The 24,817-nt window shown below is 35.5% G+C and overlaps 1 protein-coding gene across 1 annotated transcript in view; it reads left to right on the forward strand.

Moving 5' to 3' along the window:
- The window catches only part of roq (RING finger and CCCH-type zinc finger domain-containing protein roquin), a 504,568-nt gene that overhangs the window by 24,913 nt on the left and 454,838 nt on the right, over positions 1-24,817 (forward strand). The window contains exon 2 of the mRNA XM_090405434.1: positions 5,050-5,295. Coding sequence (XP_090261560.1) covers positions 5,050-5,295 — 246 coding nt within the window. The remainder of the gene's footprint in view (positions 1-5,049; positions 5,296-24,817) is intronic.

Consider the following 24,817-nt stretch of genomic DNA (forward strand, 5'->3'; position numbering starts at 1 on the left):
CTGAAACAAAAACCAAACCAAGAAAATAGCTCAAATTCAACTTGTTAGGATTAATTTGTTCGCTACTGTATCTAGGTCTGTTTAATGGACCCTTTAGTATGAAGGCAGATAATCAGTTTGCTGCAGACTAACTCTACTTTGCCGACATTTGATGTAATGCCATACTGTGTTGATCAAAACAAAATTTTCAACAGTATTTAGACTTACAAAGTTTAGTTTTTGATACTGCAAAAAATGGGCTAGTCTGACTTCACTGTTTTAAGAGAATGTGTGATCCTTCTTTTAGGGCTTATGTATTGAAGTCGATAATGGTAAATGTTGACAACATAGACTGAATTGACAAAAGAGAATATTTGTTACTTATCAGAAAAAATTATGCTCTGCTATCTACATACATTAAATTTTTCTTTGTGAGAAGGGTTTGAGAGAGTATGGTTCTCATAAACAAAATGAATGGGTTCCCCATAAAGGAAAACATAACAAATATTGGTATGTTTTTGTTTATGGGGAACCCATCCACAAGAGGTTGGTCAACCTATAGTACATCAGTATTGTGGGCATGCAAGTAGGAATGTGTTCATATTTATCTTGAAGTGCTGTGGATTATATTCCTTTGGGGAAACATAAGATTGCAGACTGTTCCAGATGGTAGCATTGGAAGAGATGAATGAAGAGGAGAAATTTGTTCTCTGAGTTTGAAGGTTCATTGAGAAGAAATGTTGATTAGTTGCTATGCACATTTGAACTGATTTGACAGAGTAGGGATATCATTGATGCTAATTCTGATGAACAGTAGTAGAAGTATTTGTAGAACATGCCAGCAGTGGAAACTGAGCACCAGTGTGAAAGTGAGTGAGGGATCATTGATCAATTTGACTGTCCTTTTCTGTACAGGAATGCCTTGAGCAAAAAAAAAAAAAAAAAAAAAACCCTTGGACACAGAGGAGGCAATATTTGTAATATGTTTGTGCCCAGAAAGATTTGAGGTTATTGTCATCCCAAGGAGATAGATCTCATCATGCATAGGGATTTTGGTGTTGTCAAAAGTAAGGCTGGAAGGGAAGGGTTCTTTTTTGTATGAAATAAGGCAGCGTTGTGTTTTGCTTGCATTGAAATTGACAAGATTATCCAAATTCCACTGATAAATGTTTCAGAGATCTGTATTTACGGTGGAAGTGGTTAAGGATGTGGAGATTGTGGTGAATTGGGCATTACTGGGTTTGTCAAATGAAAGGGAGGAATACAATGTGCTGTCATCAGCAGAACTGTCTTGGGTTGGTAGGCTGCTGTAGTAAGTCATTTATATATAAAAAGAATAGGGTGGGTTACAGAACAGAGCCTTGTATACTTAGCATCTGTTCCTTGTGGGAACAGATGCTAAGTATACAACCTTGTTGTATACTTAGCATCTACTAAGTATACAACCTATGCATTGGTTGTATACTTAGTAGATAAGTAACTATTCACCATGACTTGAAGTGAGCATCCAGCCAGAAAGCTGGCAGTTCAACTTCAGAAGTTAAGGGGAAGGGTAGACCAAATGCTAGGAGTTTACTTAACAGGCCTTTATGCCAGACCTGGTCAAAAGCCTTGGACATATCAAGGGTCACAACTTGGGACTTGCCTAACTTCTCCATGGTATTTGTCCATATATAGGTGACATAAGTGAGTAGATCACCTGTTGACTGACAGTGATGGAAACCATACTGGTAGTCATCGATTAGCTGAGTCTTCAAGATAATGTAGTAGTTGTGTATTGATAGATCTTTCCATTACTTTGGAAAGAATTTGAGTAAGAGAAATTGGAAGGCAGAGAAGAATAGATTTGTCTTCCTTTTTAGGGATAGGTTAAGTATGAGCTAATTTCTATACTGCAGGGTAGATACCAGTGGAATAAGGACAACAACACAGAATGGGAGTCAACTCTGGAGCAAAGCTCTTTAGGACAATCAAAATTCTTCTGATCTCATTTTGGCAAAAGGACACAACTGGCAGTGAGTGCAGCATGTGCATGATCTTGCACTACAGATTTACCAAAATCTGTAGTACAAGAATTGGATGCTTGGTTGTGCCTGGTTACTTAACGACGTGAGTGATTTGGATAATAAATTAGCTGATAATACAGTGGGCTGTACATTTTCTGAGTAGTTTTGTGATAATTATCTAAGTAATATTTATGCAAGCAATTATGGAATTGCTGATAAACAACCAAATTATGTTGAATTGAGTGATTAGTATGGAATTAAGACAAAGTGATAATTAGGAAGCATCAAGGGTTAAATTTAAGAAAGCTGACTCTTACAATAGACTTTGTTTAATGGAGGCAACACTGATGTAGATTTTAATGGAAGGTATCCTGATAACAAAATGAGTGCCACTGAAATCTTGTGTAATTGAATGCTTGTTTATTCTAAGAGTTAAATTTCATAATTTTAGAGTCAGTTAGATGGATAATGTTTTCAAAGTTGCTGCTGAAAGAATATAGATCTGATAAATCAATGTCAAGTAAGATAGTAAAAAGCAACTATGATTAACTATATTATTAATTGAAAAAAAAAATTTGAATCATTGGTAGTTGCTGGGATTGCTACGATTCTTCTCCCCCCCCCCACAAAAGTTTTGTAGATACGTTAAAAGTAGAAAGGATCATAACAAATATAACCAGCTCCTCCTGGGGTAAAGCAGCCAAAATCTGCTTATACAGGATGAGAACAGTGTTAATACTTTAATTGATTTAGCAATTGATATGGTTGAATTAAGAGATTATATATTTCTTTTGATGGTAAGCAGATATATCCAGATTAATCAGTTTCCTCTTGGCCGTCTTCAATGAATCATTGAATTTAGGAATGGTATCTTATGACTGGAGGTTTCCAAGAGTTACTCAAATTCATAAGGTTGACTCATTCTATTATTATTATTATTTTGTGACACTTCCAGGGAGTCCAGAGACTCATTGAAGGAGGGCACCTACTCTACAGATCTCTGTCTCCACCATTCAGTTCACCAACTTCAATGCCATCTACCACCCACTACTTCTAAAGACAATCGCAAACATCCATGCCCATGATGGGATTCAATCCCACAGCCTTTTGGCTGGAGAGAGCGGATATGCTAACCACTCGGCCAACCAGGCCAGCAAAAGAAATTGGCAGGGGTGGGATTTGAACCATCACCTTAGACCACTCAGCCACCCTACCTCCTTAAAGCAAGAAATTACAAATCAGTTCATCTTTTTAATATTATAGATGAGCTGTCAGACTCATTGATTAGGAATTGTATCTGAAACATCCTAGATAAGAATTAGTTGTGTGTGTGTGGGAGGTTGAGGCACTGTTCTGCTTAGGGAGATTTAGTTGAATATTTTTCTTCTATTCCCTGCATTTAGGTTCATGATTACTGAACTTGAATTTGCTATCTGCTAAACTATTAAAATCTTTCATTGATTCTGTTTAAAGCCTGCCCATTCTCTTCTGTTTCACTTATTTTAATGATATTTCATGTGGATTGACTGGGGGATCTTCAAATGTTTGCTGATGATGCAAAGTAAGGTAGAAATATCAGTAGTGCTGATGTTAATTCTCTACAAGAAGATTTGAAATAGACTTTTAGCTTGGAAAATTGAGTGAGGTTGCAGTTTTAATATTAATAGATGTACGGTGTTACTCTTTGGGATACAGAGATATAAAGCTATGTACTTTATTGGTTGAGATGTACTACAGGAAATGGATGAGATTTGTGATTTTTGAGTGATGGTAGACAGTGGACTGAAGTTCCAAGGGCACAATGCAAGTGTTGCAAAGACTGCACATCATATTGCTGCTATGATAAAAAGTGCATAGACCTGTAGGGATAAGGAGGTGGTAGTGCCTCTATATAAAGCATTGGTGAGATGACATATGGACTATAGTACTCAGATTTGGTCACAATGAAAACTAGCTATGCTAGTTTTCATTGTGATGTGGAAACACTAGAAAGGGTCCAAAGAACGAATAACCAAAGTGATATCAGGACTTGGAGTGTTGGTTATGAAGAGCGTTTTCAGTGAATGTGGTTTATGGAGGTTGGTGGATAGGAGGAAAAGAGGAGATATATCGTAAAGACCTTCAAGTTAAAGAATTCTATCAGATTAATACAGAAGGAATTATAAAAAGAGTAGATGTCAAGATGGATCCCTGGAAATTGTGTTAAGAAGGGTGTGAGTAGATTTTTTACATGGAGAGTTGTTAGTGAGTGGAATGCATTGTGAATGCAGGGAGTGTAAATAACTTCAAAGCTCATTATGATAGACATATTGCTAGTTAAGTGGGCCTCCCATCAGTGTTGACTCCACGGAGGTTACCAAAATAATAATTTTGCAGTCTGAAAATTATTCCTATTTTAACTACTGCATGTGTTTTATTTTTTTTTGTATGTATACATGCATATACACTTGTATGCTTGTCATCTTCACCCAAGACATGCTAGTAATTGGTGGTTTGTTAGCAGTCTGAGTGAGCTTCAGTCAGGAATTCCACACCATACAACCCTGATTGAAGTGATGCAATAAAAGAAATTATAGCACCACTTCAGGCCATGGAATGAAAATTATCTGCCATAACATGTTTCTTGAACAATCTTTGAACTTGAAATCTCAAGATAGTTTCACAACATCCATGCCGCTGTGAAATTTATTTTCTGAATCCAGTAACTTGCAATATTTTTTACAATTGCAAATGAAAATGTACTATTTGTGTAATAATGTATACTAATTGCATGTACTATTCATGTACTAATATACTAATCTCTGCATAAAAATACTGAAAATGCCTATTATGGAGCAAGTCTAAACCTGTGTTTAGTGATTAATATAATGTAAAAATTGACTTGTGTATGTGTGTGCATGTGTGCACACATACATATAGTTTAGAAAAGAAAGGTGTAAAAATGCTTAATAATGTAGGTAGAAAATGGCATGAATTTACTGATTTGCATATGTATAAAGAATTTCATTTCATAATTAGCTTAATTTTTTAAAAATTTTAAAGTCTTTTTCTATTACAGGTACAGCTAATGGAGGTTGCAGCAGCAGCAGTCAAAATAGCCCTCTCAGCAGGCCAATGCAGCGAAAATTAGTAACATTAATTAATTGTCAGTTAGTTGAAGAAGAAGGAAGAACAAGAGCTATGCGTGCTGCACGTTCTCTGGGAGAGAGATCTGTGACAGAACTAATATTACAACATCAGAATCCTCAGCAACTCTCTGCAAATTTATGGGCTGCTGTTCGTGCTAGAGGATGTCAGTTTCTTGGACCAGGTTGGTAGAAAAATGAAGTGTAAAAGAACTGACTACTAAAACAGTAAATATATAGACAAATTATTTTGAAGAAAACAAAAAAAAAAATGCATTTCTTTATGGAAAATGGTATTTTATACAAAGGATAGAGTAGAAATTTGTATCCTTCCTTTTTTTTCCTGTTTTACACTTGTGTAGACTATACTATGCAAGCTTTCATAACTAGATCTGACAGAATAGGTTGGTTAACCCTTTCTTTTAGTGTTACATGGTGATCAGCATTCATTTTCGAAATTATGGATTTTACAACCGTGTTATAACTAACTATTTTTATTATCCCTACGTTTCGATCTTCTTATCAAGATCATCATCTGGAGTATAACATGTGATCATATCATTGTTTCTCTAGCTTACGGTTTGTAATGTAACTCAGCTTGTCTTGTATATTTGTGTATGCTTCAGATGATCTATATATGAAGATCGAAACTTTGGGATAATAAAAATAGTTAGTTATAACACGGTTGTAAAATCCATAATTTCGAAAATGAATGTTGGTTAACCCTCCTTCCCATAGTATTGTATGTCTGTAAATTGTATATGTTCTTATGGCCAATTTGCCTGTTCAGGATGAAACACCTGAATTTTCTAGGAGGAAAACCCTACCACCTCCATATGAGCCTGGCCAACTCACCTTCAGTTGAAAAGCCCTGATAAAGTTTCTTCGGTCATGGATGGGATTCAAACCTAGTTTTCAACTCCATGTTTTCAACTATACTACATTGTTGAAACTTACTGAACTACAGAGGCTCATAGTTTTAAAATTACTTGTCACCAGTTGCTTCAACATTATGCTATTTGAAAAAGCACTTTAACATGAGTATCGATTGGTTGGTTGAAAATATATCTACACTTTTATATTAAGTCCATGTTTGTTCACTATACAAATTGCCTTAGACATATACCACCTAATTTTGTTGTATGATCCCCCACTTGTTTGTCTGAAGCTATATTTGGATCCAGAAATGTTCTCTCTTTTAGTTCTCTTTTATCTTCTTCTTCTTTCACTCTGCCTTATTCCATGTTAAACGGGGTCGGCGCACCAATCTTTAACCTTCCTCTTCCAAGTTCTCTGGTCCAGAGCATCCTTCGGACTCCATCCTTTCTCCCTAAGATCCTCTGTCATCTTATCTCTCCACCTGAGCTTGGGCCTGCCTCTTTTCCTCCTTCCCTCCAACTCCATATACTCCACTCATTTACCAACATACTCCTCACCCTTCCTCTCAACATGTCCAAACCACCTCGGCCTACTTTCTTGTATCTTCTTGCCAATTGGTCCCACCTTAACCGTCCCACTGATGTAGTCATTCCTTATCCTGTCCTTCTTTGTCACACCACTCATCCATCTCAACATCCGCATCCTCCGCTACCTCCATCTTCCTCTCCTGTGCCTTGGTTATAGGCCACGTCTCCGCACCATGGAGCATTGCCGGCCTCACCACCATCTTATAGAGCTTTCCTTTCCTCTTACAACTCACTCTTGTCGCACAGGACCCCGCTCATCTTCCTCCAATTCATCCAACCGCCTGTTATTCGGTGCTGTATTTCTTCATCCAGGTCACCATTCCTCTCGACAACCGACCCAAGGTACTTGAATTTCTTCCCTTAGCCTTTCACCCTGGAGTCATATGACGATATCCTCGTCACTCCCCATCTTTTATCTATGAAAATAAAACTCCTAATTAATGAATTTTCTTAAATTAATAACAGGAGGTGAAGTAAAAGCAAGCTTGAAAATATGCATATTATATGCAGATCTTAAATATATATACTTGACTGTATATTCAAATATCATATATTTGAATAATATATAGTTGGGATAAATCAACACAGTAAATAAAGGAGGAAAGAAGGGATTTTTAAGATAATTTCTTGGTATATTTACCAGAAATTAACTTAAAAAAAACACACACTGGTCATGATAAAGCTGGCAAAACAGGTAGGTCAAGTAATGACAAGGAAAACACTAACATTACAAAATGATAAAATTCATATGGTATAATATTAGGTTGACAATTTCCGAAAAGCATGTTTTTATTATACTATACCATATTATACTATATTCCAGACTTGTAAGAAATGGAAAACTTTCTATGACTTCAGCTGCTATCTAAAGTTGCATGTGGATGTGGCAGAGTTTTCCTTTCTGAAAACTCAGGTTTTTCATCTTGTAAAAACAGGCAAACTGGCCAGAAGAACACATGTAGTTGACAGACTTTCTTGCATCTTAGCCTTTCGTTACTTTAGACATAATTCCAAAAATTCCACTGGTTGTTTAAAGAGAGAAAAGAAAAACAAGTGCACATCATAAAGATGAATGTAACTTCTAAAAAATCGTTGGTGGGATGTATGAAAGAATAATTCTCATCAATGCAGATGGTGTGTGTGTGTGGGTGGCAGATGCAGAAAAATTCATTCAACTGAATGCCCATTTTGCTATAAGCTATCAACCTGGTGTATGCAACATTGAGCTCACTGCTTCGAGTTCACTGGATGAAGAAACTCTGATGGATGATAAGGAGTTACTAGAGCTGCTGCTGCATGAACTGAATAAGAATTTCCCAGTAGGGAAATTCTTATCCAGTTCATACAACAGCTCTAGTATAGTTCGCCCACTGTTTGTAGATCTCGTCTTGGCATTTTGCCAAGACTAGTCGATTCATGCTGAAGGGGAGAAAGAAATGAAGGATGTACGAATTGGTCCCCAACATGCGAAATCACGTGCTTTCTTGTCTGTCGCTGTACTAATACTAGCTTGATTTTTGTTGTCGCTTTTTTGCATTATTTTTTTATTATTGATTTGTATATGGATCCAGTACAGTCAACAAGTTCTATTGTTAAACATTTCAGTAGCTCTTGCAAAAGAATATTGAATAATGTGCTGACATTCTGCGAAAAAGAATCGTCTCCTTGTTCCCCTTTCTCAAGTCATAAAACATGCAAGTGCAATTGTGCGGGCGTATCGAGGTCGACTGTTAAAAGAATTTGTAGGGAATCAAAAGGTGAAGGTAAGCCAAAATTTAAATCTCCTAAAAAAAAAAAAAAAAAGCGCCAGAGTAAAGAAAACCATCGAAACCGTAGCTTTGAATGATTTTGATGTAAACGTTATAAGAAGAACTATTTACGAATTTTACGTGGGTGAGAAAAGAGTGCCAACTGTTCCAAAATTGATTCCTGTGCTTAAAGAAAAAATAAATTTTCCTTGGAAAAGAGAAACTTTAAGGAAAATACTTCATGAAATCGGATTTTGTTTTAAAAAGTCCCAGAATAAAAGGAAACTTATCATGGATCGAAGTGACATTGTTTTATCTAGAACGCAGTATTTGAGAGCAATAAGACGTTTCGGGGAGGAAAAAAAACGATTGTGTATCTAGATGAAACTTGGATTGTTAGTAATTTAAATTATGGAAAATGTTGGCAGTCTAAAGAAGAATGTGGAATGCTACAAACCGGAAATGCCTCGCGGCGCATAATAATTTTGTGTGCGGGTGGAGAAATGGGTTTTTTACCAAATTCAAACTTACTATACAAAGCCAATTACCATAGGCAAATGAATTCTACGATCTTCGAAAAGTGGTCAGAAGAAAAACTGATTCCTAACCTTCCTAAAAATGCTGTTGTTTTAATTGATAACGCTTCATATCACTCTATTCGATCAAACAAAGTTCCAAATTGGTCTAATAAGAAGCAAGTTCTTATGGATCGGCTCTCTGCAAATAACATTTCTCTTTCCCCAGATATGCGAAAAATTGAATTGCTTACTTTGGTCAAAAGAAACTCGCCCACAACTAAACTATTTAAATTCGACATGATGCTCAAAGAGCATGGATTTCTAGCTTTGAGGCTACCACCATATCATTGCGAAATTAATACTATTGAGTATGTTTGGGCAGAAGTGAAAAGTTTCATTCGCCATTGCAACATAACTGGAGATATTGACATGTCGAAACTTTTTAAGCTTTCAGAACAGGCGATTGAAAGTATTACAGTTCAAAACTGGGGAAAATATGTATTGGAACAGAGACGGAATTATCGAAGAATTATGCGAACTTTTGGTGATCAGTTTAAGTGAAAGTGATGGCGATTCGGACACCGATTTAGATGACTATGAAGATTAAAAGGATTTGATAATGGTATTTTTTTCCAACCTTTTTTTGCATGGGTTTGTTAAAAGAGTCGCAACAAGTCATAAATAATTAATCGGTTTAGGACATTAAAGTGTCTCGGTTCTCTCAACTGTAAGTTTAGAATATCTAAGTTCTTTTGAAAAAATTTCTATTTTTCTGTATAATTATTTTTATTTTATAGAAAAATTTCTTAATAATAAACTTAGTTAAATTTTTGTTTTATGCTATACCTTTTTTAATTTTGTTAATACTCTACATACATTTTTCCACTGTTATACAAGCAAAATAGTTACACTTTAAAAACTACAATGTTCATAAAAGAAAAGCTAAATTTTCTGACCTGTAATAATAAACAAACACATCCCTGAAGACAGATTGATTACCCTATTATCGGAATGGATTCTCCTTTTTCTGACATGCGCAGAAGTGTCGAGGGACCTCTAATTGGTGGGCGAACTATAACAATGTAAAAAAGATATCGAATGGTGCATTATATAGGCAGTATTATGCTAGAGTACTTTAGTAGATAGGAAATTGAAGTTCAGGGGCCATATAGCAAAAATTTCAAATATAACTTGCAGGATTAGTGCAATGCTGAAGCAAACTGATGTGAGAATAAGGAAGTCATTTTGCTTCGTTAGAAGGCTTTGATATGACCTCATCTGGATTGTTGTACATGTCAATTTACATTCTGCAGTCCCTGATAATATCAGGGACTGCAGAATGTAAATTATGAGGAGAGTTTGTTTGTGGACTGTAGGTGCCTGGAGAGAGAGAGAGAGAGAGAGAGAGAGAGGAATTGCAAATGCTTGTACATAAGAGAAAGAGACAAATGATGTCATAGATACCTACAAACTTTTGAAATGGTCCTACAGGATACCAGTAGGTGGAATTCTTCATTTTACGGTGGGTGGGGAGAAGATGAGAGGGCATCCATGGAAATTGAAAATGAATGCAATCCAGAAAGAGAGAGAGCTAGATTATTATCATATAGAGTAGTGTCTGTGGCTGGAGCGAGTTGCCTTTTTGTGGTTATGAGTGCAGATAATTTAAATGAATTCCAGAAAAGGTATAAATGATATACACAGTGTAAATGATAGGTGGCCTCCTTTGATGAGTACCTTACTCCCTGTAGGTCTTGTTATAGTAATAATAAAATTTTTACCTGTATACTTCAGCAACCACCAGTACGGATTCCGATATTCAAGATCCACAACTGACCTCATAGCTTATGTCACCCACCACTGGACATGTGCCATGGAAAGATTTGGATAAACTTGTGCTCTTGCCCTCAACATTGCCAAAGCTTTCGACCATGTATGCATCATGGGCCTGCTTAACCAATTGCCATCCTTTGATCTCCCTGCCACCCTCTGTAATTAAGTAGCTATCTTTCTCTCTGGTCATTTCTTCGAGTCATGGTAAAGGGCTACCTCTTCTTCACCATTAATGCTGGAGTGACTTAAGGCTCTGTCCTATCACCTACTGCTAAATGACCTACTCGCAATCACCACTAATCCTATTCACAGCTTTGCAGATGATAGTACTTTCCACTCGTCAAACCATGCAGTACTCTGACATCCCAGACTACAACTGGTGCCTTAAATATCGATGTTATACTATCCTTCAGTGGGGTGAGGACAACTTGTCATGTTTAATGCTACGAAAACACCATCTTGTCTTTTCTTTCACAAAAGAGACCTCGGCTCACCCCCCCCCCCCTTATCTCGGTAATACACAAATCACTAGACAAGATCAGCTCTCTCTGCTTGGACTAACATTTACCTCCAGTCTCTCCTGGGATCAACATTACATCACTCGCCTCCTCAGCATCCAAAAAACTAGGCATTCTCTTTCATTCAAGAATCTGTTTTACATCCAACCAACTCTTAATTATGTACAAATCCCAAAGCCGCCCATGCTTAGAATACTGCTCACATGTTTGGGGTGGTTCACCTAAAACTTCCCTTAAAATCCTTGATTCTGTTCAGATGTGAGCAGTTTGACTCATTGATGATTTGTCTCTTATAGAGATAGAGGTAGATGTGAGATAGAGGCTGTATCTGTACTACAGGTACTTCCATTAGCAACTATCATCCCTACACTCTCTCTCTCTTGCACCTGTCAATACAAGACAGTAGCTACCCAACATCTCTTTACTGTGTAACTGCAAATATGTCAGACCTGCTTCTTGTCTTTCTCTTTTATTCTGACAATCTCTGGAACTGCCTTCCTCATGAAATATTCCCAACCTGCAGCTCTTCAAAAAAACAAAACAAAAAAAATGTCCATCTTAGTCCTGATCTGCACCCACACATGGCACTTGTGTGTTTATAGGTCTCTCGACCTCCTGTGTACAGGGTCAATATATATATAAACTTCACTCAAATGCTAACTTTAGCATCTGAATGAAGAAAACTAATTATCAAAATTGATTTCCTGTAAGGGTCAAAGCTGTATAACTGAGAGGAGACCTCCACATAGCCTTTAAATGAATGAGGAGAACCGACCAGGGCTTCTGACCTAATGTCCAATCCTCACCTTCTCGTAGTGCACCCTGTTGGGTATCTATCTAGATATTGAATGAATGAGGATGGGCTGGCAATTTGGGATTTAGCTGACCAAATTGTATTCTTATTGGCTTAAACCAATATAGAAAATGATGGTACAACATGACAAAATTTCATGCCGGCTGGGGCGTTGCCCAGTTAAACAACACCCCCGTTGTTTCGCCAGGGAACCAGGATGAACAACGAAAAGTCAGCTACTTGAACAAATCTGAAAAAACACCCCAACTCAACATCACCAGAGTTAAAGATCGGTACTATCAACATAAGAAGCCTGAAAAAAAGGCAAAGGCAAAGAAATGGAGCTAGCTGAGGAATTAGATAAGTATCAGATCGACATAATAGGGGTGACTGAAACAAAAAAGACAAAAACTGGTGAGATCTTTCAGAGCAATAAATACAAAATGTTATATTCAGGCAATGATAATCAAGGAAAAGAAGGAGTAGCTATTGTATTCAACACTAAATACGAGGCTAAACTTCTTCAATGGCAGGCAGTCTCAAGTAGAGTGATGTAGGCAAATATCATAATGGGGAAATGGACAATGAGACTTATTTGTGCCTATCGTCCATAGAAGGTTCTACTAAGGTAGAAGTGGAGGAATTTTTTGATGATTTAGAGAAAGCAACTGACACAATGAAAAAGGAAAAGTTGGTCCTTGTTGGGGATCTAAATAGCAGAGTAGGAAATGATTGCCAGACATACAAAAATATTTTCGTCAAACTTGGAGAAAAGAGCAAAGTTAATAATAATGGCAAATACCTGTTGTATTTCTGCTCAGGACATGGACTGGTTATTACTAACACCATGTTCCAACATTAAAATGTGCACAAATTCACATGGAGAGAAGAGGCAAGGAATAAGAAAAATCTCATTGACTATGTTATTGTTGATAGTGATGTTTTCTCCATGGTGCAGGACACCAGAGTGTACAGAGGATTTGAAATTGGAAACGATCACTATTTATTCTTGAGCAGGATAAAATTGAATTTCATATTGAAAAAAAAATAACATGTAAGAAAGTTTTAAAGCGAATAAAAGTTGAGCAGCTCTCAGATGTGAACTGTAGACTAAAATATACAAAGATTATTGAAGAAAAAATGAAAGAGTTTGAGAACAGAAACCAAACCTTGGAGATTCAGTGGCAAGCCTTGAAGAAAACCCTGATTGATTCAGCCAGACAGGTATGTGGTGATGTTGTCTGCAAGGATAGAAAAATTAGAACTCCATGGTGGACACAGGAAGTTAAAGAGGCAGTGAAGGAAAAGAAGAAAGCATATCAAAAGTTCCTGGCAAATAAGTCAACTTTTTCTTTTAGAGAATACAGAGACAAATGTAAGAAAGTGAAACACTGTGTAAAACTAGCTAAACAAAAGTTATGGGAGGACTTTGGCAATAACATAGAAAATAAATATCAAGAAGGTGGTAAAATAATCTGGAGGTTGTTGAAGAAGCTTAGAAATGGAGGAAAGAGTGCTATAAAAGGAGTTAGAGATCATAAAGGTGACATGAAAACAGGAGAAAAAGATATCCTTGAAGTATGGAGTAATTATTGTGAAAAACTGCTAAAAGAAATAAGCAGTGATGATAGCACACTGGTAAAAAAACACTGACCATGCATGCAGTCAGGAATACATATCTATACTTGAAGTAAAAAATTCCAGCAAAGGCTTGAAATGTGGAAAGGCAGCAGAAGTAGATGATATTCGACCAGAAATGCTGAAGTATGATGGTATAAAAGTCTTACAGTGGCTGCACTGCATAGTTCAGAGAGCCTGCACAGAGGGACGAATTCCTGATGATTGGAGTAGTGCTCTAATAGTACCCATATATAAAAAGGGAAATAAAACTGAATGTGAGAATTACCGAATTATTTCCCTTCAGAGTGTTCCTGGCATGATCTATACAAGTATACTTGAGAAACGGTTGGGAAGAATTGTGGAAGAAAAGCTTGGTGAAGAACAAGCTGGCTTCAGTCAAATTAGAGTCTGTCAGGATCAGATCTTCACTTTACGACAAATAGTTGAGAAAGCATGGGAATATAACAAAGATCTGTATTTAAGTTTTGTTGATTTGGAAAAGGCATATGACAAGGTGCCAAAAGAGAAGCTATTCAATATGCTTCAGTTATATGGTGTCAATGGGACATTATATCAAGCAATACTTAGTCTTTATTTGAGTTGTAAGTCAGCAGTTAGAATTGAAGGAAGTACAGGAAGATGGTTTAATGTTAAATCTGGTGTGAGACAAGGATGTACATTGTCTCCTCTGTTATTCATTATCTATATGGATCACATTATGAAGGAAAGTGGTATTAATCATGATATCAGAATTGGAGATGTTAATGTCAGCTCTTTGCTCTATGCCGATGATGTTATACTTCTAAATAAATCCGCTACAAGTTTGCAAGATTCCCTGACTAAATTGAATAACTGCTGCAATAGATATGGTATGAAGGTTAGCATTAAAAAGATTAAGACAATGAAAATAGGTAGAATTGTTGAAAATGTCAACTGTGTTGTGAACGGGGAACCTGTGGAACAAGTAAAACATTTCAGCTCCTTAGGCACCATTTTTACTAAAGATGATAAATTAAATATGGAAATAGACAACAGAATCAACAACGCTGGTATGGTAGGCAGTCAGTTGAATAAATTCACATGGAATAAGAGAGAAATTAGTCGGAACATTAAATTAGCTGTATACAAGACAGTGTTCAAACCAGTTTTAACTTATGGATCTGAGAGCTGGGTGAGAAGTAAAACACTTGACCAAAGACTAGAGACTGCAGATATGAGAGTCCTGAGAAAGATTAAAGATGTGAACAGATGGCATCAATGGCAATATCATATTAGAAATGAGGATATTAGGAAAGATCTTGACATTGTCAGCATCCAGGAATGCTTTAGCAGAATTAAATGAAACAGAATGGGTTAGGAAAAATTAGCAAAACAAGTATTCTTTGCCAAGTTGGCAGGAAAACGACCCAGAGGAAGACCAAGATATAGGTTGATTGATACGGTACAAAGTGCCTTAGACTATAGAAATATAAGATCTAATATTGTTGGAGTCTTGACAAGTAACAGACTGATTTGGAAGAAAATTGTAGATAGGAAGTTAGTAATGATGTAAATTTTTCATGTAGTACTATCATATCCTGTACACGCCTTGACGGTAAATGTCAGGAATTTGATGATGATGATTTCCTGTTGTGTCTTACACTCAATGGCCAAGTAACTTAGCTTCTTTGATACCTAATTAATGAATGATAGGGCAGTTATTCATGTCTGCATATTGTATTATGGCTGTCAATTGCATGTTCTTCTGGCTGGTTTTCTCTATGAACATCGGGCTTACCAGGAGGGAAATATTGACACCTCCATTTGAGACTGACTAATTCATCTTGATACGTTTTGGAAAATTATGGAGACATCTACCGTGTTTGAGTAAAACTTTAGTTTAATATAAACCAAATTATTAAACTTAAGTTTTACTCAAACATGGTAGTTGTCTCCATAATTTTCCAAAATGTTTTCGGATCACTGTGTAAGCCTGAAAGAAAGGATAACTCATCTTGAATCGGAAAGCTTCCATATAAGTTCATATCATAGATGGGATTCACACCTAGGTCTTTCCAACAAAGGGACAGCATTGAAATCAATTGCACTACAGAGGTTCTCCAAGTTAAATATTAGATTTAATAAATTAAACTTTAAATAAATTTCAGTGTAAAGTTTGTCTTTTAAATATACAGTAAGACCCTGGTTACTGCTACCCCATTCAGTGCTGTTTCATTATAGTACTCTTTTGCAATTGCTTGGTAAAAACAGTAATTTCCTGATTCCCTGAACTCGCTGCCTTCACATGAATATAAAAAATACATAATTTTCTGAGTTCTCTGGCTTCAAGCGATAATGCTGAATGTTACAGTACAGTGGTATCTCGCTAATCCGAACCTCTTTAGTTCAAACCTTCCAGTTATCCGAACTGCGGTTTGAAAGAAAAAAAAAGTTTTATTTATTACGTAATATTATTTTGTGTACTCTTAATAATTAAGGATGTAGCATTCTCAGTTGCTGCTGCTTGGGAAGCTGTCGAACCTGAGGCAATATGAGCGTCATGGAAAAAACTCTGGCCTTCTAGAATTTACCAAGATAACTACGGTAATACACAAAAAGATGAAATTCAAAACGTGCATAATTTGATTTAAAAATATAAATCCAAATGTTGAAATTTCACAAACAGATGTTACAGAATGGATTACAGGTAGAACCGAAAGTGAATTCGAAATCAAATCCGACGCTGAAATTATAAATATAAATATGATCCTACAGAATGAATTAGAAGGCGATGCTGACGATAAAGGACTCGAAGAATAAAAGTAAAACATGAAGAGGCAGTTGACAGTTTTAATATGCGTATAGAATGGGCTAAGCTGAATTATACGCCATTCCACAAAATTTTATTGCTAATGCAGCTCTGAGAAGAAGCATTCGACAAAAAGTTTAGCTTCCTAGAAGCAAAAGAAAATCAGTGACTTTTTTTTACAAAGAAATAAAATTTTTTTGTGTTATTTTGTGAAACTTTTTTTCCGGGATACCTTCTTTGTGTTGTTTACAAGAAAGTGATATTTTTTACGCGAATTAAGTAATGTATCGAACTATTCAATTTTATTAAATCAGAATCCTCAACAATACAGGTACATACAAACTAAAATTTTACTAAAATAAACTTGTGTGTTATATTATTTTTTAAGTTTTACATTACAGTACAATAGCTTTTTTCCTATCAGTTACTTCATTTAATTACAGAATTAAATTGGTGTAACAAGAGAATCTGATTATTTTTGTCTTAAACTCTAGTTATTGTTGTCTCTTGGGGGAAAATTCACTAATCCGAACGAGCACGGTTTTTTATTAGTTCAGATTAGCGAGATACTACTGTATTATCACTTGAATAGTAATATAATGTGCTTGGTGCGAAACACACTTTCATTTATGAAATAGTATATACAGCAGTGTTGGAATTTGTTAAAAAATAATTTTTTTTTGAGCCAATAATGTCTAGAAAAAATAGTGACAGTGAAAAATCATTTCCTGGATATAAAATTGCATGTGTTAAGATGGTTAGAAGCAAGTGAACCTCAAGTTGATATAGGTGCTTCTTTAAACTTAGCAATATATGCTATAAGAACAACTATGAAAAATGCAGACAAAATGAATTCTGCAACTATGACTGCAAAATGTTCAGCAACAGGGATACGATACACCCATTGAAGAAGCCATATTCTTGAAGAAATGAAAAAAGACTTTATATTTGGGTGGATGATCAACCTCAATATAACATGCCCTTAAGTCAATTAATAATAATTGAAAAGCAAGAAACATTTTTACACACATATACAAGAAGAAATCGGAACATTAGATGCATCTGCAGCTAGCAGAGACTGGTTTGATAGATTTAAAAAGTAGTAATTTACATAGCATATGTATCACTGGAGAAGTGGCGAGTTCAGATATAAAGGTAGCTTTGTATATAAATTTATATACTGTTGAATAAAAGTTGCCATTCTATTCATGATTGTGTTTTCATACTTCCCCATTTACTTAAGGTTAAAATTATCCAGTTCAGCACTAAGCACGTATCCTGAGCATTAACTGGATCTTTAATGGGTGTTTGTGTGTGTGTGTTATTACCTTTGCTTCATTAAATTTAACTCAGTTCAATTAAATCAATGAAAATTCATGAATAGTGCATTAATAGAAAACAGCAAACAGAGCAAATGAAAGTTCATCATCATTGCATCATCGAATATTGAGTGACTATACCATTAAATAAATATGAAATGGTATATGTTCTGTATTATTAATGGAAATCTGTTTGCCGCAAGTGTCTCATTGTCAACTGCATGCAAGAAATTCATTCCATAGATCTGGCTTAACAATTTCATCAGCATCTGATACATTATGAAACTTGCTTTAAAAAGTAAATTTCTTTTGTTTTAAAATTTTTTTGTAAAGTCTGTATCCTATATTTATAGATGCAGTTTCTTTCTTCAAAATCAAAAACCAGTTTAAAGTCTACTTTAATAGCCACAAAGATCAGAACAATAGACTTATATGACCTAAGTCTATATAATAGTTGATCAAGGTGGCTTTGCAGCTCATTTTATCACTGACCTTGCAGCATCACGTCAAGGTCAGTGATAAAATGATATAAATGATAAAATGAGTGTGGAGGGTGAGTCATAATCACTTGCTTTGTAAATATGCCACTTTTAAACTGAAAATTCCACATTTTTCATTCTCCCATTTCATGATCACTTTTCCCAGTTAGAGGCAATGTTGACTTCCTTGATTATTAACACTGCACATTTGATGCTCTCAACAGATCCAGTACACTCAAACCTAGAGTTCCTTTCATCACATTTTGGCTTCAGTTCTTTTACTATCATTACCACTTCTGGAACATATTATACTCCCTACATTTAATCCTTATTATCATCCTCCATCAACCAAGTCTCACTAATGTGTGTAGTTTTTGGAAAAGTTGAAATAACCAAGCCAACATCTTCTTCTGGTTGTTTCTGGCATTACTATATATAAATTGTAGTATTCCCTTAAGCACATAGCTACTCTTACACTGTGTATTGACTATCACATTAAAATCTGAGTCCTAAGGAATCTAAAGATGTTTTAAAGGTTTCTTAAAGGTGTTATGCATACACTCGCTTTGGTTCCATAAAAGCTCTAATTCTGTGCTTCACAATTTCACAGAATAACACATTCTCCAGACGCCTAACCAAATCTGTTTGAGTAAATTTTTTTTTTTTAAATTTTGGAGAAATTATTTTAGCTGATTGTAATAATCTCCTACTGAACAGATGGAATTTAATGAAATTGATATTTAGGATTTCTGTTAATGTTTTAGTAGAAGAAATCAGATAGATATGTTTTGATAAACAAAAGATATAGAAACATTATCAAAGATGTGACAACATATCCAGGAGCAGACTGTAATACAGATCATATTGTTATCAACTAAGATGAAAATTAATCTAAAAAAAGTAACTATAAGGAAACAAAGCAAATCATTGAACATAGAGCAGCTAAAAATACCAAATACGGCGAATAAATTTGCAAAGAAAGTAGAGGAAGAAATGAATGAGAGAAATATACAAGAAAGTGATGATGCAAATGAAAAATGGAAGATTCTGAAGGAAAGCATAATCACTGCTACAGAATTACATTTAGCCAAAAAAGAAGAGGAATGAGAGAAAAGAATGAAACCATGGATGACGGAAAATATTTTGAGGAAAATAACACAAAGAAGAAAGTTAGTTAATAGTAAAACAGAGGGGGAAAAAAGCAGCGTAAAGACTTGAGTAGGGAGATACAAAGAGAGATAAGAAGGAAAAAGGAAGAGTGGTTAGATGAAATAAGTAAAGCTACAACAGCAAAGGCAGAAACAAAATGACAAGAAAGGTGTTTATAAAAACATTAATATGATGACAGGAAGGAGAAAGATGCAAAGGATTGGAGCAGTCAAGAATGAAAGAGGTGAAATTCTGATAGAAAACGAGAAGATATTACAGAGATGGGAAGAATATGTAAGTAAACTTTATGAGGATAAGAAAGAGGAGAAAATCAAATGAAAGAGCATAGTGGGCAGAGGTTGTACATCATGAGGGAGGAATTGAATCTAGCAATTCAAAAGATGAAAGAAGGAAAATCCCCTGGAATAGATGGTATACAGATATAACTTATAAGGAATATAGGTGAAAAAGCTATGGAAGTGTTATGGCAAATTATTAACAGAATTTATGAGGGACAAGAATTACCAGAGGAGTTTAGAAGATCAATTTTTATCCCCATTCCAAAAAACAGACGGAAGTTTTGGACTGTAACAATTTTAGAACGATAAATCTTATAACTCGCACAGCAAAAATTCTGTCAGAAATAATTTTGGAGAGAATTAAGAGATGGCAATTTGGGATTTAGCCGACCAAATTGTATTCCTATTGGTTAAACCAATATACAAAATGATGGTACAACATCACAAAATTTCATGCTGGCTGGGGCGTTGCCCGGTCAAACAAGGCCCCCGTTCTTTTCGCCAGGGAACCAGGACGAACAGCGAAAAGTTAGCTGCTGGAACAAATCTAAAAACACACCCCAACTCAACATCACCAGAGTTAAAGATCGGTACTATCAACACAAGAATCCTGAATGGCAAAGAAATGGAGCTAGCAGAGGAATTAGATAAGTACCAGATCAACATAATAGGGGTCACTGAAACAAAAAAGACAAAAATTGGTGAGATCTTTCTGAGCAATAAATACAAAATGTTATATTCAGGCAAGGCAATGACAATCAAGGAAAAGGAGTAGCCATAGTATTCAACACAAAATACGAGGCTCATCTTCTTGAATGGCAGGCAGTCTCAAGTATAGTGATTTGGGCAAATATCAGAATGGAGAACTGGACAATGAGACTTATTTGTGCCTAATGGATCCACAGAAGGTTCTACTAAGGTAGAAGTGGAGGAATTTTTTGAGGCTCTAGAGAAAGCTACTGACACAATGAAAAAGGAAAAGTTGGTCCTTTTGGGGATCTAAATAGCAGAGTAGGAAGTGATTGTCAGACATACAAAAATGTTTTGGGAAAATTTGAAGAAAAGAACAAAGCTAATAATAATGGCAAATACCTGTTGAATGTCTGCTCAGGACGTGGACTGGTTATTACTAACACCACGCTCCAACATAAAAATGTGCACAAATTCACATGGAGAGAAGAGGCAAGGAATAAGAAAAGTCTCAGTGATTATGTTATTGTTGATAGTGATGTTTTCTCCATGGTGCAGGACACCAGCGTGTACAAAGGATTTGAAATTGGAAGTGATCACTATTTAGTCTTGAGCAGGATAAAATTGAATTTCATATTGAAAAGAATGACATGTAAGAAAGTTTTAAAGCGAATAAAAGTTGAGCAGCTCTCAGATGCACAAAGATTATTGAAGAAAAAATTAAAGAGTGAGAACAGGAACCAAACCTTGGAGATTCAGTGGCAAGCCTTGAAGAAAACCCTGATTGATTCAGCTAGAGAGGCATGTGGTGAAGTTGTCTGCAAGAATAGAAAAATTAGAACTCCATGGTGAACACAGGAAGTTAAAGAGGCAGTGAAGGAAAAGAAGAAAGCATATCAAAAGTTCCTGGCAAATAAGTCAGCTTGTGCTCTTAGAGAATACAGAGACAAATGTAAGAAAGTGAAACAGTGTGTAAAACTAGCTAAACAAGTCATGGGAGGACTTTGGCAAGAACACAGAAAATAAATATTAAGAAGGTGGCAAAATATTCTGAGGTTGTTGAAGAAGCTTAGGAATGGAGGAAAGAGAGCTGTAAAAGGAGTTAGTAAATAAAGGTGACATGAAAACGGGAGAAAAAGATATCCTTGAAGTATGGAGTAATTACATTGAAAATCTGCTAAATGAAACAAGCAGTGATGACAGCACAGTGATAAGAAACACTGACCAGACATGCAGTCAGGAATACATATCCATATTTGAAGTAGAAAAAGCCATCAAAGGCTTGAAATTTGGAAAGGCAGCAGGTGTAGATGATATTTGACCAGAAATACTGAAGTATGGTGGTATAAAAGTCTTACAGTGGCTGCACTGCATAGTTCAGAATGCCTGGACAGAGGAACGAATTCCCTATGATTGGAGTAGAGCTCTCATAGTACCCATATATAAAAAGGGAAATAAAACTAAATGTGAGAATTGTAGAGGTATATCCCTACTGAGTGTTCCTGGTAAGATATATGTAAGTATACTTGAGAAACGGTTGAGAAGAATTGTGGAAGAAAACTTGGTGAAGAACAAGCTGGATTCAGGTTAAATAGAGGCTCTCAGGATCAGATCTTCACTTTACGACAAGTTGTGGAGAAATCGTGGTAATATAACAACGATCTGTATTTGAGTTTTGTCGATTTGGAAAAGGCATATGACAAGGTGCCAAGAGAGAAGCTATTCAATAAGCTACAGTTATATGGTGTCAGTAGATCATTATATCAAGCAGTACTTAGTCTTTATTTGAGTTGTAAATCAGCAGTTAGAATTGAAGGATGTACAGGAAGATGGTTTAATGTTAAATCTGGTGTGAGAAAAGGATGTACATTATCTCCTGTGTTATTCATTATCTATATGGATCACATTATGAAGGAAAGTGGTATTAAACATATCAAAATTGGAGATGTTATTGTCAGCTCTTTGCTTTATGTAGATGATGTTATACTTCTAAGCAAATCCGCTACAAATGTCTGCAAGATTCTCTGACTAAATTGAATAACTGTTGTAATAGATATGGTATGAAGGTCAGCAATAAAAACACAAAGATAATGAAAATAGGCAGAATCATTGAAAATGTCATCTGTGTTGTGAATGGAAAACCTATGGAACAAGTAAAACATTTCAGCTACTTAGGCACGATTTTTAGTGAAAATGGTAAATTAAATATGGAAATAGACAACAGAATCAACAAAGCTGGTATGGTAGGAAGTCAATTGAATAAATTCATATGGAATAAGAGAGAAATTAGTCAGAACACTAAATTAGCTGTATTCAAGATAGTGTTCAAACCAGTTTTAACTTATGGATCTGAGAGCTTGGGAAGAAGTAAAGCACTTGACCAAAGACTAGAGACTGCAGATATGAGAGTCTTGAGAAAGATTAGAGGCATGAACAGATGGCATCAATGGCAATATCATATTAAAAATGAGAATATTAGGAAACAATATGACATTGTCAGCATCCACGAATGCGTTAGCAGAGCTAATCTCAGGTGGTATTTTCACTTAAACAGAATGAGCGAGGAAAGATTAGCAAAACAAGTGTTCTCTGCCAAGTTGGCAGGAAAACGACCCAGAGGAAGCCCAAGATATAGATGGATTGATACGGTACAAAGTTACTTAGACGATAGAAATATAAGATCTTGGAATCTTGACAAGTAATAGACTGATTTGGAGGAAAATTGTAGATAGGAAGTTAGTAATAATGTAAATTTTTCATGTAGTACTATCATATCCTGTACACCCCTTGAGTGTACATGGCAGGAATTTGATGATGATGAGAATTAAGAGTAAAATGGAAAATGAAATGAATGAGGTACAGTTTGGATTCTGAACCACCTGAGGAACTAGAGAGGCTATAACTTGTATAAGAATTATTGGGGAGAAAACACTAAACCATGGTGCAAAGTTGTTTTTGAGATTTCTAGACTTTGAAAAGGTATTTAATATAGTGAAACATAAAAGGCTTTTTGACATTCTAGACAATATTGATATTAACTCTTATGACTTGGAAATGTTAAAGAGATTATATTGGACACATGCAGCGTCAGTATGTGTTAATGGAGAGGAAACAGGACAATTCCCAGTGGAGAGAGGAGTTAGACAAGGATGCAAGTTATCACCATTATTGTTTAACCTTTATAGTGAACAAATGCTTAGAGAGGCACTTGAAGATGTAGAAGGAATAAAAATAAATGGAAGAATCATCAATAACTTAGGATATGCAGATGATGTAGTGGTAATGGCAGAAAGTGAAAATGGATTACAACAAATTGTTCAAAGAATTGAAGACTCCTGTAAAAATTATGGACTAAGGATTAACACAAAGAAGACCAAGATAATGATAATGGGCAGAAAAATAGGAGATAATGTAAAGATGAGATGTGAAGGAAAGATTTTAGAAGAAATGGAAAGATTTCAATATTTAGGTAGCTGGATCTCAGAGAAAGGAACTTCAGAGTTGGATATTATAAATAGAATAGGCAAAGCTAAATCGGCATTTATGGAAATGAAGAGAATTTTAATAAACAAGAATATTAAAATAGGTGTTAGCGTAGGAATAGTTAAAGCAACAGTTTGGAGTATTGGAAGTTATGGAAGTGAGTCATGGACACTCAGAAAGAGAGATATGGAAAGAATTAATGCATTGGAAATGTTGTGTTATAGAAAGATAGAAAAGATTAGCTATTCAAAGAGAATATCAAATCAAGAAATTTTAAGAAGAGTTGGGATGGAAAGAACACTGCTCTAGAATATTATGTAAAGAAAGACCAGATTTGCAGGACATCTTCTGAGAGGTTCTTCGGGACACCTGACAAGAACTATATTACAAGGGAAAGTTGAGGGGAAGAGAAGACGTGGAAGACCAACTAGAGAGTGGTTCAATGACATCGTGGGATGGACTGGTTTAAGAATGACGGAGGCGACATACCGAGAAAAATGGAGAAGAGCTGCTCATCTGCTGCAACCCTCTTGCTAGAGGATGCTACCGAATGATGTTAATGTTTAAATTGTTTTTTCAATTTTGGTTTCAGTCAGATTATTCACAGTGGCAAAATTTATATGCCAAGAATATGTAAGCCAAAAAAAAAAAAAGTTAACATAAATGTGCTCTGATTGTTCATATACATAGTGTAATTTTTGCAAAATTGCTACTACTTGATAGTTGTTGATTAATGTAAATTTGTCATGTATATAATAATAAATTCAAACAACAGGAAGAAATACTGAATATTCAAATCTGATTAATAAAAACTATGTATTATGGTGTGTGTGTATGTAAAACCAATTATAAAAAGTTTCTAAGTCTAATGTCTCGGATCAAGTAGGTATATTGTAATTATTCAGTACTTTTCTTTTTGAAACTGGTCACTGGCATTGACCAAGAACATATTTTCTTGCCATCATTCTCATTTGTTACATCTACTCTGTTCTTGTAACAGCTTT

This window comes from Typopeltis vanoorti, chromosome 1 (assembly GCF_054136105.1).
Source record: "Typopeltis vanoorti isolate ZY-2024b chromosome 1, IOZ_Tvanoo_1.0, whole genome shotgun sequence".
Classification (NCBI taxonomy): Eukaryota; Metazoa; Arthropoda; class Arachnida; order Uropygi; family Thelyphonidae; genus Typopeltis; species Typopeltis vanoorti.